This window comes from Acomys minous (genome assembly GCF_964271855.1).
Source record: "Acomys minous genome assembly, chromosome: 10".
NCBI classification, from domain to species: Eukaryota; Metazoa; Chordata; class Mammalia; order Rodentia; family Muridae; genus Acomys; species Acomys minous.
The window spans coordinates 68,908,621-68,925,154 of NC_140491.1; the positions used below are offsets into that span (position 1 = coordinate 68,908,621).

A 16,534-nucleotide genomic window follows, 5' to 3' on the forward strand; every position below is an offset into this window, starting at 1 on the left:
CTTCTGGACCCTCTGAACTGGAGAAAAAGCAGTTCTGTCTGTGTTTGCATCCATGCTGGCTCGGGAGGGGATGGCTCCATCCTGCCATGGTCTGTCCAGGCCTTCTGCTCCTGGCAAGGTCACAGGGCCGTTCCTTCCCACCCATTCCCTACCCTTTCCCTGAGACCTCTCCCTCCTAATGCTGTCTAAGCTGGTTGTGAGTCAGGGACCCTACTGCCTCTGCTCCCTGGGTGGCTGGCCTCCCAGGCCTCCGACACCAAGACTGGCTCACAGAGGTTGCCCTCGGCCCTTCCGAGAGAAGGACATACCAACCACCCCACTCCTTTAGGAGAAGCAAACCACACTTAACTGACCAGTCCCAGTTTCCCTGAGTCTCTCCTCAGTTGCCAGCCTCTAAGTATCCTGGTGTGGAGCCCTGCTAGCAGGCTCAGCTCCCCCTGGCCTCTTCAAGTAAGCCTGACAACAGGGAAGGCACGAACTGCCTGTATGGTACTCCTGGACCCTGCGGACAGAGGCGAGCTCCTTGGGAAAAGCGGGCTTGCCAGGCTGGTTTCCAGAGGCTCTGGCCCTTCTGCCTGGCCTCAGATCGTTCTCAGCCTTGCCTGATGCCAGGGGTGGGAGCGGGAGGAGGGGGAGACTGCTCTCCCTCCTAGCCAGACACCTTCCAGGTTAGGTACCCCAAGGTCGGGCATATGTTCCCACCGCAACCCGTGCCAGCCAGCTCATGAGGACCCTCCCAGAGAGGCCTGGGATCGCGCCTGTCCTGTTGGCTGTCGTGTCCCCAGCGCCCAACACATCCAAGTGGAATGAATGAGCTGCGCCGGGCAGGGACTTGGCCTCATTCACGTCCGATTTTCCGGGCCCTCCCTGGCCACGCCGCAGCGAGGACTGGGAAGGATCCGCGGAGGGGGTGGTGCGGCGACCTCCCGGGCGTCCCCGGAGAGCCAACAGGAGAGGGGGGTGCCTCAACGCGGGGTGCACGCCTGTCGGTGTTGGGCGGGAGGTGGCGCCGGGCTCTGAGTGGCGGCTCCGAGTCCACCCCTGGCGCGCCGGTGCGGGCGGGAGGCGGGGAGCGTAGGGGCGGCGGCGGCGCAGCGGTAGCGAGCATGTGCTACGCAGCCCAGTAACCAGGGACGACCGCGGCTACTGAGAGCCGGCGGCTGCGGCGCCTAGCCCCGTGCAACTCCACGCCGTGGCCGCCTGCACCGCCAAAGGCCTGGCCCTCGCCGCTGGGTCCCCGAGGCCCCTTGAGCCGCCAGCAGCGATCGCAGCGCGCCGGAGCCCCGCGCACGGGACGCGCGGGCACGGCTAGACAAAGGCGCGGCCCCGGCCTGGCCCGGCCCAGCCCGGCTTGCCGGCCTCCGTGCGCCCCGGCCCGACCCATCCGCTCCCACTGGGCGCCCGGAGAGGGTCCGGCCCGGGGAGCGGGGGCCGCGGCCGCCGAGCATGGGGAAATCCAACAGCAAGTTGAAGCCTGAAGTTGTGGAGGAGCTGACCAGAAAAACCTACTGTGAGTGTACCCCCATCCGGGATCCCAGATTACCCATCTTGCTGCGACCTTCCCTCCGCCCTTCCCGGCCGCGCCCCTGGCCCGCACCTGGCCCATTGTTCTACCCGAGCCCCCGCCCAGGGCCTTAGAAGGATGTCGCCTGTCAGCGTGCGCCCCGGACCACCCTAGATTCTCAGGGCACCCTTAGGCCACCCGCCGCCCTGCTCAAGTCTTAAGGGCTCGGGCTGTGCCGGGGCAGGGGGCGGTGGTCCCAGGAGGGGGCGCCCGGGCGTTGTGTGGCTCTCCTGCTTGGAACGGGGTGGGTGGGTGATTCATGCCTAATGATGCTGCTGCGGCTCTTGCCGCTGAGAGATTGGCCTGTCGCCCCCTCCCTGGCAAGTGTGACTGTGTGTTAGGAGGGAGAGGGCTGGTAGAATCCTCAGGCGGTGACAGCAAGGGTCCAAGGGTCCTGGGCACTCTCTTGAATGTCGCACTGTTAAGGCTGTATTCTCTGTCACATCTTTTCCTTGCTCCTGTTTCTTTGCCGCACCAGGAAATGGGTTTACACAGCGCGAGCTGACGGGTGAAGGAAGGTCTGTCCCACTTCATGGTCCTCTAGATCCAGTCCCCGGGGTGGCTCTCCACTTGCCCAACTTCACAGATCTGTCCCTCAGTGTCTCCACACCAGGTGTCTCTCTCCTAGCAACCTTTTCAGGGGGTGGTCCTGGAAGTGGGTCCCAGGCAGCTTTTGCCTGAGCCCTCTCTGCACCATCCAAAAAGACAGGCAGTTGACTGGCAGCTAGGTGCAGATGGAGGCTCTGGTGCAGAGCGTGGCCTCTGCTTTCCGTTGCTCCCATACCCGCACGTTTGCAGGTGTTGGCCAACCCAGCTCCTTAGCTCCATGCTCCGCACCCTCCACAGACTTAGAACAAAGGGGGCTTTACTGACTGGGCTCTCCTGGTCCCTGTCCTGAGGAATTGCGCACCAGGGAGGTCACATCCAGAAACTGTTCCTGGAGAGGTGCCCTTCCCAGCCATGGCCACCCACTCTCTCATTCCAGATTGGGTAGGTCCCCTTTTCTAGCTTGTTGCTGTTTGTGAGGTTGATTGGACCCTCAAAGGTGTTGCCCACAGTCATTAGCAGGTAGGCTGTTGGTGGGGCTGCCCACCCTCCCCTGGGACTCCAGGGTCTGGGGAGGGCAGAGGGCTCCACAGATTCCTCAGGAATGGTGCCATGTGGTGTCCCAGGCTGTCCCCATGACGGTAACACTGGGGGCCACTAATGAGCCATGTAAAGTCAATGCCCTGCTTACTGACTGTGTCATGTGCCCTGAGCTGCGTCCTTAGTACAACAGTACACCAACAACTTGGCATGTTCCGGGCACTACAGCTGCTCACCGAGAAGAAACCGAGGCTGAGAGACGTGAGGCGGCGTACCTAGGTTGCCAGAGTCTCTAGGCCGTACCGGGAACTGCACCCGTGTATGCTGCTCTACAGCCATGTCCAGGAGAGACCTCAGGCTTATGCCAAGAGCCTTGCTGTCCTTCCTTTTCCAACTCTGGCCCCACGCTGGATTCGAAAGAGCCCACACCCCCTCCCAGGGGCCAACCTCCTTCTCTCCAGCCTGATCTCTGTAAGGCCTGGCCAACAGCTTAGGAAGAGTGGGGCCAGAGAAACTCAGTTAGGCACTGGCCTCATGGCCGAGATGTTTTTAAAGGCCTTTGGTGATGTGTGGCTGTTTTGGTCAGGGATGGAGGTAGCTGGGTGATTTTCCTCCATCCAAGGCCTTATCAGGGGTTGGGGGGTTCACTTGCCTGTGGCTTGTCTCCCTGTGGACGCCAGCTCCCTCCAGGCAGGTCTTTATGTGGCCAACAGCCTTCTCTCACAGTGTGGGTGCTTAGTAGGCCTGCAGGTCTTTGTGGAAGTAAACTAATCTCATCAGGTGCAGCAGAGAGTGCTTGCAGGCTCTACTTGGGCTGCTTCTTTCTTGTGAAGCGTAGCAGCGTCTACTTTTTCTTCCGGGGCAATTCTGAGTAGGGGTTCAGGAGACACATCATCAAGGAAGGATCCCCGCCCCCCAAATGTCTGGGCTGAGTTCTGGGATGGATCCTTCCAAGTGTGAGTCGCAAGGCTGGAGAGATGGGTCAGTGTGAAAAGCACGGGGACCAGAATTCAGGTCCCTAGTCCCTACCCACGTAAGAGCTGGATACTGTGGCTCACGTGTGTAACTCCAGCACCTCAGAGGCAGACACAGAGGGGATCCTGGGAGCTCACTGGCCAGCCAGTCTAGTGGAAATGGTGAGCTCGAGAGACACCGGCTCAAATGATAAGGCGGAGGAGCTGGAGAGTTGGCTTAACGGGTTAAGAATGAACACACTGCTCTTTCTTAGAGACCAGAGTTTCAATTCCCAGCCCCCACGTCTGTGGCTCACAACTGCCTGTAACTCCAGCTCAACTCGAGCCAAAGTCTCTTGGTCTCTATGGGCTCTGCGGTTACACACTCAGCTCCCTACACCCCGTGCACATAATTAAAGCTAAAAGCAAAAAAACAAAACAAAACAAAACAAACAAAACAACAATAACAACAAAACAAAACAAAAAGCTAAAAACAAACCTTTAAAAGCAAAATGAGTTAGAGAGAGCCATAGAAGAAGACACCGAACCTTGACCTCTGTCCTCCCTCTGCATTCTACACACACATACACACACACACACACACACACACACACACACACACACCAACACGTGGAACAAGATTATTGATTGTGGTTCTGGTACTGGGGAGACCCAGTTGAAGAAACGGAGCTTGACTGATACGGCAAGTCCCTGGGTGGTGTCCTTGCTCCAGGGTCCAGGTTGGGGCCCCAGTGGTCTCTCCTCAGTCTATGCATACCATCCTGGGTGGTGTGGGTCCTACTACGCTTTGTGGTTGGCGTGAGCGGGGGTGGGGGTGGGGTGGGGGGGGAGGGCTGCAGGCTCCATGAGAATCTCCCACGAGGACATGACGTCACACCCGGATTCACACCTGGCTCCAGCCTGGCAGAAGCTGAGCATCTCTCAGGCTCACTGCCCTGGAACTTTCGCTGCTCTTCCTATGGAGGTGAGAGTATCAGCTGACGCTGCACACACCTGCCTTCACTGGAATTTCCTCCATCTCTAGGGGCAGCGGGTTAGCGAAGGGGAAGACCCCTCACCTCTGGCCCCCAGCCTAGACCAGACTCTGTGTGTGTGTGTGTGTGTGCGTGCACGTGCACGTCGGGGGGTGGGGGGGAAGGGTGGGGAGTCGTCTGCCTCCCTCTCTCTGAGCTGATTGGTGAGGGCGATGCATCCCTTATATTTAAACCGAGGGGTAGGTCCTCCCTCCTGCCTAGCTGAGCCTCGCCTTGCTCCTTTGCAAAATGAATATGGTCTTGATAGGAGGATATGAACAGATGAGTTCTGGGTCAGTAGCCAGTGACTGTTCCTGAACATGCCACTGTCACTTTGAATGCATTATTCACATACATCCCAGACCCCCTACCCGCTGCCCCCCCCACCCCCCCCACCCCCCGGCATCTCCTCCTACTCCAATGCTGGCATGGAACCCGGGGCCTCGCACACACGAAGCAAGTGCCCTGTCAGGGCCAGAGCCTTGAGCCTCACCATGAACCAGCCTTAAATGTCTTTTGTGGGCGAGTTTCTTCTCTGCAGATGGCTCTTCCTGTTATCCTAGTCTTCATGCCTAGCACAGGAACTTGGGATGGAGTGAGTGAGCTCTGGGCTTTTTTCAACCCTAAGGCCCCATAGGCCCTTGCTTCTACATGGCTGCCCGCCACCTCACTTGGTCATGTTGGAACTGCTCCTGCCTGCCATTCACTGAGTGCCCACTCTGCTGGGCACACGGACAGAGAAGGAAGGAGAAAGCGCAGTTCCTGCCTGCCTCCGGTGGAAACTGGCCAGGTGGCACACAAATCCTTTGTCCTGGCCTCCGTGCATGCCAGGGGTGGAGCTGCTTTCCTCCTCCCTAGTCTCTCCCCACCCCACATTTCTGCTGGCCCCCAAGAGACCTCCTGTTCAGGGGTTGGGGGAGGGGAAGGCTCGTCTTATCATTTGGTCAGTTGCAGCTTCGTCTCGACCTTGCCTGCCAACCTTGAGCCTCCTCGGCAGTTTTCTAGAACAGAGATCAGGGAAGAGCAGGAGCGAGTGTGTTCCGTGGTTGTACAGCAGCGGGCATCATGGGGACCTGGGGGTCACCCTGTCAGGTTGAGAGGAGTGGGGATTTGCCAGTTGGACTCTTGGGGTTCTGGTTTGGGGCTGTTCAGGCACCCAGGGAAGGCCATTTTAGAGGATAGAAGGTGCTTCCTGGTTGTTACTGCCAAACAGCTCTGTCGGAGAGCAGACTTGGCTGAAGCAGGCTCTGACATCCATTGTGGGATAAAATCTGGAGCTGGAGTGATGGCTGTACTGGGCTGTGGTGGGCAAGTCATCAGTGTCCAGGAGAGGGGAGGAGAAAGGGGTTCGTTCCTGTTGTTCCCGAGTGTCCACTGAGGGTGGAACCAAAACAGCCAGAGAAACTTAGGTGAGATGCAGGGGTAGACTTCTAGGTAGGACAGCCCAGCTCTGTGGAGAGCAAGCTAGTTCCCCCACAGGCTCTGTGGCTTTTGTGTATTCGGCTGACACTTGCCTTCATGGCTGCCTGGTTCTATAGGAAAAGATAACGCTTTGAGGGCCAGAGAGGGCCTGGGTCCTCAGAGCAGCAGAGGCCGAGGGTAGGATTAGGGCTCAGTAGCCTAGATATTGGGAGACCCCAGCCTTCTCCTGTGGTGGGGACCAGACCACTCTTCCTCTTCATGATGAAGTCTGGAGGTGAGGATTCGGCCTACAGGAAGGGGCTAATCTGGAGCCTGGTGTTGCGTGCTCCCCTGGCAACCTCCAGGCACAGCTTGCCGCAGGCTGGCGATGTGTGCATCTGACTGGTCAGCATAGGACTCGAACCATGAAGTCTGGCTTCTTCCCTGTCCCTGCTGTTCAGGGTTCTATGTGGAATGTGACTGGCTCCTCCTGACACCTTCCTAGAGAGCTCTTCCAACCCAGGTGTCTTGTCCTGGCAGCCCACACCACCTCAGGATTGAGGCCTGTCTGCTCCAGGGTAAGGTTTGAGGCTCTTGTGGCACAGGCTGCGGGGACACTGGGGGTGAGTGGGCCTGACCAGAGTCACCCTCAGAAGGTCATGGGCGGGAACTTGGATATTTTCCAAGATGGGTGGCGAGCTGTGGAAGGCAGGTTCCAGAGTTGGGGGACACTGAGAGGTTAAGCTTGGAAAAAGCATTCTTGGCTATAGCCCCCCTCAAAATGAAGGAGGCAATAAAGGGGACCAAGGAAGATCATGGCAATGAATTAGGGGTGTCACTGGGGTTGGCCGGATAGAGTCCAGAGATATTTAAGAGGAATTCTCAGAGGGGCCACCTTTGGGGTTGTCTGCTTTTAATTGCTAACTTTATTTTTTTTTTTTTGGTTAATTTTATTATTTGCATTATTATTTATTTTGTGTGCCTGTGGTGTGTGTGTGTGTGTGTGTGTGTGTGTGTGTGTGTGTGTGTGTGTGTATGTGTGTGTGTGTGTGTGTGTTTAGGTCAGAGGAAAAACTATGGGAGTCAGCTCTCTCCTTCTTGGATTGAACTCTGGTCGCCAGGCTTGAGAGAGCACCTTTATCCACTTAGCTATCTTACTGGCCCATATCGGGTTTTTTTTTAAGTTTGTTTTTAATGTTTTCATATACACGTCGTGCAACACATTTTGATTTAACTGTCTGTTACTAGACAGCTAGACTGCTTCTCCCCCCATTACAGAACTGTAGTGACTATTTCTGCTTTGAGTCTTTATATATGGGCTGCGGATGTGGCAGCTGATAGAGTTTTAGTGGGCCTATATGAACTTACACACACACACACACACACACACACACACACACACACACACACGCCAGAGCTGAGGATGAGGCAGTTGGTAGAGTCCTTGCCTAGTGGATCTGCATGAACACACACACACACAAACATGCGTGCACGCATGTGGGCCTCCAACTACTGGCCCCAAGAGTCCTCCAGATCAAAGGTTTTTCAGTTCTATTTACAAGTAATGAAGGAATGAACTTGGGACAGAATTTCCTTTGTTCTTCCCCGTGAGATCTGCGGCAATGGCGTCAAACTGTGCTGCCCAGTGCTGGCGAGAACGCAGGACAGCGGCCTGTGCTCCCCCATGTTGCTGAAAAGGTGGTTAGAGCGCCCTTCTTGGAAAGCAGGTCAGCGCGCTTGGACCAAAAGCCTTTCCAGCCAGGTGCGATAGAGCATGCTGTAGTTCTAGAACTTGCGAGATGGAAGGAGAAAGTCAGCCCAGAATGCACAAGGAGACCTTGCCTTTAAAAGCATGCCATGACTTTAATTCCATTTAATCCCACTTTGGGTTATTGACTTTTAAGGAGAGGCATGTACAAAGATCTGTCCGTTTATCCGCCCATCCGTCTTTTTGTTTTTTGGGTAGTTTTTTTTTGTGTGTGTGTGTTTTGAGACAGGGTTTCTCTGGGTAGCCCTGGCTGTTCTGGGACTCACTCTGTAGACCAGACTGGCCTCCTCCTGCCTCTACCTTCTAAGTGCTGAAATTAAAGGCGTGTGCCGCCACCACCCAGCATCTTGGTTAGTTTTTGAGGTAGAGTCTCATGTAACCTAGGATGGCCTCAAATTCACCATGCAGCCTCCTGCCTCACCTCCCAAATGCTACAATTACAGGGGAGCATCCCCCTACTCTTTTATATAGTGCTGTGTGTGTGTGGAGCCCAGGGCCTTGTCCATGCTAAGCAAGCACTCTGCCCATTGAGTTATATTCACAGCTCTCAACACCCTGGTTCTCCAGGACCTCTCCTAAGATTGCGCAACAAGCGTGAGGCGCTGATGGCCCTGGGCTCCTTACGGGTTCCTTCCATTTTGCCACCTTGTGTTGTAGTTTCGGTGTGCGTGTCTCTGCTTCTTCATCAAAGACGTCTGCTGTGACGTGCCTTGTTCTAAGTAGTTCTATCAAGGGAAAACCCTGTGTCATTTGCAAGGAGCATTCTGTGTCTGCCGTTGACGGTTTGATTTTCGTTTATGCGTATGTGTGTGTGCCTGTGTGAGTTTATGTGCAACTCCTGCGTGCAGGTATCTGCAGTGGCCAGAGGAGGGCAGCAAATCCCTTGGAACTGAAGCTACAGGTAGTGTGGGCCCCCATGATGTGGCTACCGGGAACCCAGCCCAGGTCTTCTGCAAGAGCAGTCAAGTGCTCTCTACCGCTGAGCTCTGTCTGGGTTTTTGATGTTTCAGTGTCCTCATCTGGGAGTTGAGATGATAATACCCCAATAACAATAACACAGACAGGGTTGGTGGGGTTGGAAATGTAACGTTGAGTTTCGTCAGCTCTTCTCAGCCCGCCCCCTTTGTTCACCAAGGACAATGGCTAGAATCCGTGGTGGCGGTGAGAGAGCCATGATGCGTGACTGCTGTGGCCCAGGGCCGTGCTTAATGTTCAGGAGCATTCGCCATCAACTCCTCCAGGAGCCCTTGGTGGTCCCTCTCTCACAGATAAAGACCGGGAAGCTTGGGGGTAGTGTGGGGAGCTGGCCTGTGGCTACACAGTTTGGCAAGTGATGCAGCTAAGGTTTGAGTCTGGTTCCTGTCCGACCCTGGGCCTGACTATTTAAATACCCAGTCTGTGCTGGTGGGAGGCACCGAGCAGAGTCTGTGGGGGGGGATATGGGGGTTCGTCGTGAGCATATGTGGGTGCCTATGCGCGTGGTGCAGGCTGGATAGGGGCTGAGGGTCACACGTGCGAGCTCTGACTCACGCATCACGTTCTGAGTGTGACAGGGTCGTGGCGTGTTCCATGAGTAGGTGAGCCATCTCAGTCTGTGCACGAACACAGGCTGTGTCTGGGTTAGGGGCGTAGCTCTGTGCGGGTTGTAAATGCAGATGTACCTGGCGGGGTGGTTGCTGGGGGCTGGGTGGGGCGAGACCTCATAAATGCCAGAGGCTGTGTCAGCCAGTGGCTCTGGGCCTGGGGAGTACGGCTGCTTCTCAACCTCCCCCTTGTCCTTTCCACGGTCATCTGTTAATAGAGGCCAGCTGCTGGTGGGCGTGCGGGGGTGCCATCGGGATGAATGAGAACGGGGAACTAGTGTGTCATGTGAGAGCTTGCTGTCCGGAGTATTGACAGGATGCAGTTGTCACATATTATAGTTCCCCCCCGTAGCTGAGAATGGGGACTGGCACCCACTTTCCAGAAAATGGGAGGAGGAAGCTCAGGCAGGCTCAGGGGCACGCTGAGGTCTTTTAGCCATTTGGCAGCAGGCTCGGGTTCAAGCTAATCTCATGCCTGTGTGGCCAAAGCCATGTCCTGGCTGTCATGAGCACCTCTCGCCTATGATCTCGGAACACAGGATAGTGAGGGTCCACTCCTGGAATGTCACACACTGGGCCGGTGTTCTGGATTCGTGGGATGGGGGTGAGGCCGGGTGGAGTAGGATGTTTTGCTTCCCGTGGACACTGGACAACTCCGGCCTTGGCTTTCTACATTAGGGAGGCAGAGGTGAGGGAGGCCCCGTGGCTGATCAATCATATCGGAAACACTGGAGCGAGTGTGGTCAGGGGAGTGTGCAGGGGACTGTTGGTCCCATCCCCCAGCCCTCAGGCCTCACACAATCTCCCTTGGTAAAGGTAATGTGCCCAGCTCTGGGGTCTCGCGGAAGCCCCTCATGAAGTAGCCCCCCCCCCCAGTATACAGTGTCTGCACCTTCCTTGTTTGTGAGCATGCACTTGCGTGTGCTTACTGTGGGTGCATGTGTGTAGAGGCCAGAGGTCATAGGTCTTCCACCTTATCTTTTGAGTCAGGGTCTCTCCCTGATTGGCTGCACTGGCCAGGCTGTGAGTCCCAGGCATCCCGTGGCTCCTCAGCCACAGATGCAAGATTTGCCGTGCCTGGCATTTACCTAGGTGCTCCTGGAGGACCATCTCTCCAGCCCCCTCTTCCTGCTTTTATGGCAGCCTAGGGTTGGGAGGTGAGATGGCCAAGGGCGAGGTGGGACCCAGAGTGCCCTTGACTGATGCCCTGCCCGGTGCTTGGCCCAGCCTAGCTGCCCTAGGATGTGTCTTTGGATAAAGGAGGAGACCCAGCCCTCACAGATCTGATGTGGATTCAGGGACATAGTGACATAGAGTCCCCATGACGGGTCAGCTCTTTGAGGCTTAGACCATGTCCTGTGGCTTCTGGTAGCTGTGCAGTAGAAAACACAGTTGTTTTGGGCCAGATAGGTGGATGTGGCTTCGATTGACCCCATTTCCAGCCTATTCTTCCTGGGCCCTTTCCTTTGATCCCATTTGCCTGGCCTGCACTGCTAGCCAGTGGTCTCTGGGGATTGCCAGGGGCCTATGTCCAGGCAGGCCCTCTATCTGGACGCCCCTCTTAGAAGGCCTCCGCCTCCCTGTCTGTCCTTTTGGTGTGACATCATATATCTCAATTCTGGGGAGATCAATTATTTAGCTTGGGGGAGGCTCTCCTGGCCAGAGGAGCACAGGCTGGGGGCTTGGGAGGGGGTGCAGGGCTGGCTCTGACATCCCTGGCTTCCCAAAGTGGCCCAGGGAGCTGTGGACTCAGGGCCCCACTGTGTTCTGGATTCCTGTGAGTGAAGGAATGTGGCTCTGAGGAATGTTTAACCCGGGCAGAAATAGCGCGTTTTGCTTTCTTTATTTTGGGCTCCAGTTTTCAGCATAGGGTGCCGCCCTCTCACTCTAGCCTGGGGCCAGGTCCCCCTCAGCTCTGGCCACAGTGGCCTCTTTTTCCAGTTTTCTTTTATTACTACTACTGTTGTTATTATTATTATTATTATTATTATTATTATTATTATTATTATTATTAAGTTGCTGTGGGAACCAGAAAGTGGTTCTGAGTTGGAACACACACACACACACACACACACACACACACACACACACATGCACACACACTCAGCCTGCCTTTCTGTGCCAATGGGGGAGGGACACATGGAGCCATGCGGCCTATCTGCTGTCTCTTGTCTGCTGTGGGGGACCAAGCAGCTCAGGGATTCCCTTCCCCCAAGGCTGGCTTCCAATCCTCCCCACTTACTACTGGGATGCCAGCTCAGCCCTTTTCTGCATAGCCCAGGAGCTATCAGTAAAATGGGCAAAGTGAAGGAACCTGCCTGCAGGGTTGGATGGAGCTAGCAAGTGTGAAGACACCAGTTAGGGGCCTGCCACTCTCTCCTAGTGGCATCACACGTCCACGGAGAGAGTCACACCCCTTGCAGGCTTGCTGCCTCATGGGCGGGTGAACTTTGAACTGTGCTTCTGAGATGCTCAGAGGGGCTGAACAAAGGCCACTTCCCTTGACTCATCCTCAGCCACCCGATACCCAGCGGCCCTGCCTGCCAGTGTCTGTCTCCGATGGGATAGTGACAGCCTGTTTAACTCCTCCTCCTCCACCCAGCTGCTCTGGTTTGGTCTCCCTCCCCCCCCCCACCACACCCCAGACACATTTGTCGAGATGAATAGAAAAGCTAAGCAGAAGTAAACAGACAATGGGTGGTCCAGGCTTCTAGTCCATCCTGAGCCTGCTTCCCTACCTGACATTGTACTCCATCCTTTCTCCTGGGACTCCTTCTGGGTCTGGGGGCTCCTGGGGTTTCTGTGACTTTTGGTGGCTGGCTGGGGGTGGGGGTGGGGATGGGGGTGGGGACAGGCTGGGTCTGAGGCGACAGCCAGCCACCCATCCCTTCTTCCTGCCCTCCCGCACCTGCCTCTTAGTGGGAACCAAAGCTTTCTACCTTCAGAGCAGGAGCTGGGGCTATTTTTGGCACTGTGGGGGGAGGCGGATGCTTTCCTTCTGCTCAGAAATACATGGTGTGCGCTGCGCAAACAGGGAGCTGGGCCTGCTCAAAGCCTGTGCTCCTGGGCACTGGGCCTCTTGCCATGCCCCCCCCCCCCAAGCCCTCTGAGGCTCTGTAGTCTACACAGCCAACCAGGCAGGGTCACTATTGTCTTCTCACTGCTTGTCACAGGGCTCTTGCTGTGCCCAAGAGGAACACGATCTTAATTAAAACTACCAGCAGCCATCAAAATATAGAGGCTCCTGCTTTAGGGACTCTGGCTAGAATGCTTGCTTTCCTGGATTGGAGCTGAGGGGTGGCCCTTGACAGTGCCCTAGGGCATTCTGGGAAGGATGCTTTAGGAGGAAGGCAGGGGACCCTGGGCCCAGGGGGAGGTCCAGCTGTCCGAGGGGTACCTCTGGCTGCATCTTTAGGTCTCATTTCCTGGTCAAGAAAGTGGCTATAGGCTATCTGCCTCAGTTTACCTTGCGATGCTGGCACAAGGCAGTATGGGCAGTTGGTCCATAATGTGGTGGAGAAGCAGAAGTGAGGCCAGTTTAAATGTCACAACAAACTGTTGGTGTGATGGGGACGTACCTGGTCTAGGCATCTCTGAGAGGGCCTAGCTCCTGTCTAGTGTATTCCTTTGCTGATGTGGGTAGGAGGCAGGGTCCAGGAGATTTGCGACAGGAGGGTTGCCTTACAGCAGCTTCTGGTATGAAAGCACCAGGACAGGGCTACTCTGAGGACCTGTGCTCAGGCGGACACCGGTGGCAGGAGTACCCAGCTGCCCTCCCCAAGCACGCCAAGCTGGACAGCTGAGGAGGTGAGTTGTCAGGTCAGAGACAGGCCCAGCTGTGCACGCGTCCGTGCGTGCGTGCATGCATGCGTGTGTGCGTGTAGACATATGGAAGCCCCAGGTGCAGGCTGTTCTCTACCTTAGTTTTTGAGACAGGTCTCTCACTGAGCCCGGAGCTCACCAATTGGCTAAAGTGGCCAGTGAGCCCCAAGGGTTCTTAGAAGTCTCTCTTCCGCCATATTGGGATTATAGGCCCACAGCTACCTGCCACACTTTTCACTTGGTCCCTGGGGGGTAAGAAGTCAGGCTCTCATACTTTCAAGGACAAACTTTTTACCAATTGAGCCATTGCCCCAGCCTTCTTTTTCCCTCCTTTCCTTCCCTTTCCCCCCTCCCCATCCCTCCCTCCCTTCTTTCTTGACAGCATCTCATGTAGCCCAGGTTGGCTCCAAACTCCCTGTGTAGCTGAGGATAGCCTTGAGCATCGGATCCTCCTGCCTCCACCTTCAATAGTGGTGCTACCACACCTGGTCTGTGACATGATGGGGACCTGACTCAGCACCCTCTGGGTGCTAGGCAATCACTGTCCAAACACCCCGCAGCCTCCTAAGCGTCATGTTCTTGTCCATAGAGGGAGGAACGACCAGGTAGCGGGTAGCATCTGTTCTCTGTTCCAGGGGGTGCCTCCTAACTCACTCAGGGCCCCTGGTAGAGAAACAGCTTGCAGCACAGGTTGTTAAGTGGCTGGGAATCCCCCATAGGCCTGGAGATGAAGGTACCAGAAGAGGTCAAGGTCACAGCCTTTCTTCTGGTGCTGTGTGCCTCTACACCCATCACTTTGATGTGTGACTGACAGCAGCCACCCTCCTGCCCAGCCAGCTTGGGGCCCTCCAGTTCCTCGGCACCACTAGCACAGTGGTGAGTCACTGGGGTGCCTCCTTTACGGGTGGGCAGGTCAGGGCCACGCCCCTACCCTGGCTCTTAAAGGGCCAGTTCCAGAAGCAGCACTTGAGTACAGTGTTTGCCTAGAGCCGTGCGCATTCCAACCCTCCTGGCCAGATGCCTGGGACCTCATGCCCCAGAACGTTCCAGGGTCTCTGCTGGAGCTGGACCTCAGAGTCTGCAGATAGGGTTCAGGAGCAGGGTCACTGCTTCCGGGGGCCGGAGGGAGAGAGTGGGAGGAGCTGGCTGAACGGCAGTGCCCCTGCCAGCTCAGCTAGTTATCCCCTGAGTGGGGGCGTGGCACCTTCTTTGAGGGGGGTGGGAGGAATGGGTCTCATCTTACCCTTCTCCTCTCTTCTGCCTTAGGAATCCCTCTTCACCCTTCCCCCACTCCTGTTCTGGGTGTCTGGGCTCCACGGGCTGTGGCGTTAGCAACCATGACTGATCAGGCATGCCTGAGCTGCGGATGGTTTCTCATCCTCGGCCTGGGGGAGGGGGCCAGGAGGGCATGGACTGACGTGGAAAGGTGGGCTGTGGGACAGGAGGGAGGTGGCCTGACCAGAGAGCTTCCTGGGTTAGGGGTGAGGGTGCCCAAGTCCTACCAGTAGGTCCTGCCCTGCTGCCGCTTGTCCTGTGGCTGCGGTGACACCTTTATTAATAACAGTAGGAGTTGCTAATGACTCTAGACACTTGCCCTGTTCTCTCCACCTGGCGGCAACAGCCTCCTGTGGCTAAGGCTCTGTTCCCCGCAGCACGTGGTCACCTGAGGCCTGAGGCACTGCTTGTGCTCTGTGAGGTCTGAGCTGGGTGGGTCAGACAGACCCGTTCACTCTCTGCTTCTGGGTAGACATACAGCCTTGTCCTCCACCCTGCAGGCCAGGGCGGATCTTGCTATGGTTACTATCCCCTTCCCCTTCCCCAGCTCAGACAGGGTCCCATGTAGCCCAGGCTGGCCTCCAACTTGCTATGCAGTTTGACCCTCTTCCTCCCGAGTGCTGGGGACACTACTATACGCAGTCTTACAGGGCTCTATCTTATTGAAGTCTTACAAGAAGTCTCATAAGGCCCAGTGCATGCCAGGCAAGCACTCTACTAAGTGAGCTACGCCATCACTTTCACTTTTATAACTCTGTCTTTCCTTTCATGGGTGACTAGACAGCTCTGTACTTAAGGTCTGTCCTGGTTACACGAGGGCCTTGGAGGACAAGTGCCATGTGGGGGGGGGCCACTACTGCACCTCCAAAGCCCCTCTCAAGGACTGGCCTGCTGCGATTGTTAGATAGACGAAGAACTGGAAAGTTCTGGGTGCATCAGGAAGGCACCACCACCCCCATTTTGCAGGCGGGGAAACCGAGGCTTAGGGAGGCCGGTTCACTTGCTCAAAGTCACAAGGCACACTAAGAATGGTTAAGGTCAGTGAAGGATGTTTCTGTGTGCTGGCTCAGTGCTTCCTGTTATGAGCAACAGCAGATGCAGTCTGGGAATCACTGTGGGATTGGGCTGTGTGAAGCCTTGGAGAAGTGCCCCGCCACCCAGGAGTTTGCAGGAAACACCTCACTCCAACATCTCCCTGAGGGGCACAGAAGGTGGCATTCACAGGCTGGGGACATTGCAGCAACTACTCTGGCTGCTGAACGCTTTCTGCAGGGACGTGTGCACCAAGCACCAACCAGTACTGTTCAACTACCAGTCCCCGGCACACAGATCCTGCTTGTCAGAGCTTGCAGCAGTCGGTAGGGATAGGATGGGACGTTAGGTAACGGCAGAGCCATCTCTCTTGCCCCTTCCCCAGGGCCACAGTCATCAGCATTTCTGCTGGAGTAATCAGTTGAGGTGTCCACTGTTTTACTGTTGGACATAGTCAGGACTGGACTTGAACTTGGGTCGGTCAATCAGTGCAAGCAGATGCCGAGGGTCTTTGTCATCTGGCACCAGCAAGACCTGGTGCTAAAGAATCAGTTTGGACCAGAGACTTGGTACCCTGTGAGTGGGAGCAAGTGGGCCATTCATGTCCTGAAACCCATCACCTTCGAGCAGTGACAAGAGACTGCTGTGGAAAATTCCACACCTGACCTCATGGCATGGGTTGCAGCAAAATTCCAGTCGCTCTAAAAATCCTGTACAAAATCGCCCTCGGGTTGTATGTAGAAGGTGCGAAGCTGGGCTTTGACTTGGGTTTTCTCCAGGGATGTCTCATTGTGCATATGCAAATTGTCCCCCAATCCAGAAGAACCTCTAGATCTGGTGTATTTTTGGTTTTGGTTTGGTTAGGGTTTCTCTGTGTAGCCTTGGCTGTCCTGGAACTCACTATGTAGACCAGGCTGCCCTCGAACTCACAGAGAATCTGCCTGCCTCTGCCTCCAGAGTGTTGGGATTAAAAACCTGCTCCACCAATCCGTGGAACGTTTGATAAAGGATTCTAA

The 16,534-nt window shown here is 55.9% G+C and overlaps 1 protein-coding gene across 1 annotated transcript in view; it reads left to right on the plus strand.

Moving 5' to 3' along the window:
- Nucleotides 1-932: 932 nt before the first annotated feature.
- Nucleotides 933-16,534, plus strand: part of NCS1 (neuronal calcium sensor 1) — a 48,665-nt gene continuing 33,063 nt past the window's right edge. Inside the window, exon 1 of the mRNA XM_084799942.1 lies at nucleotides 933-1,510. Coding sequence (XP_084656068.1) covers nucleotides 1,447-1,510 — 64 coding nt within the window. The 5' untranslated portion in view covers nucleotides 933-1,446. The remainder of the gene's footprint in view (nucleotides 1,511-16,534) is intronic.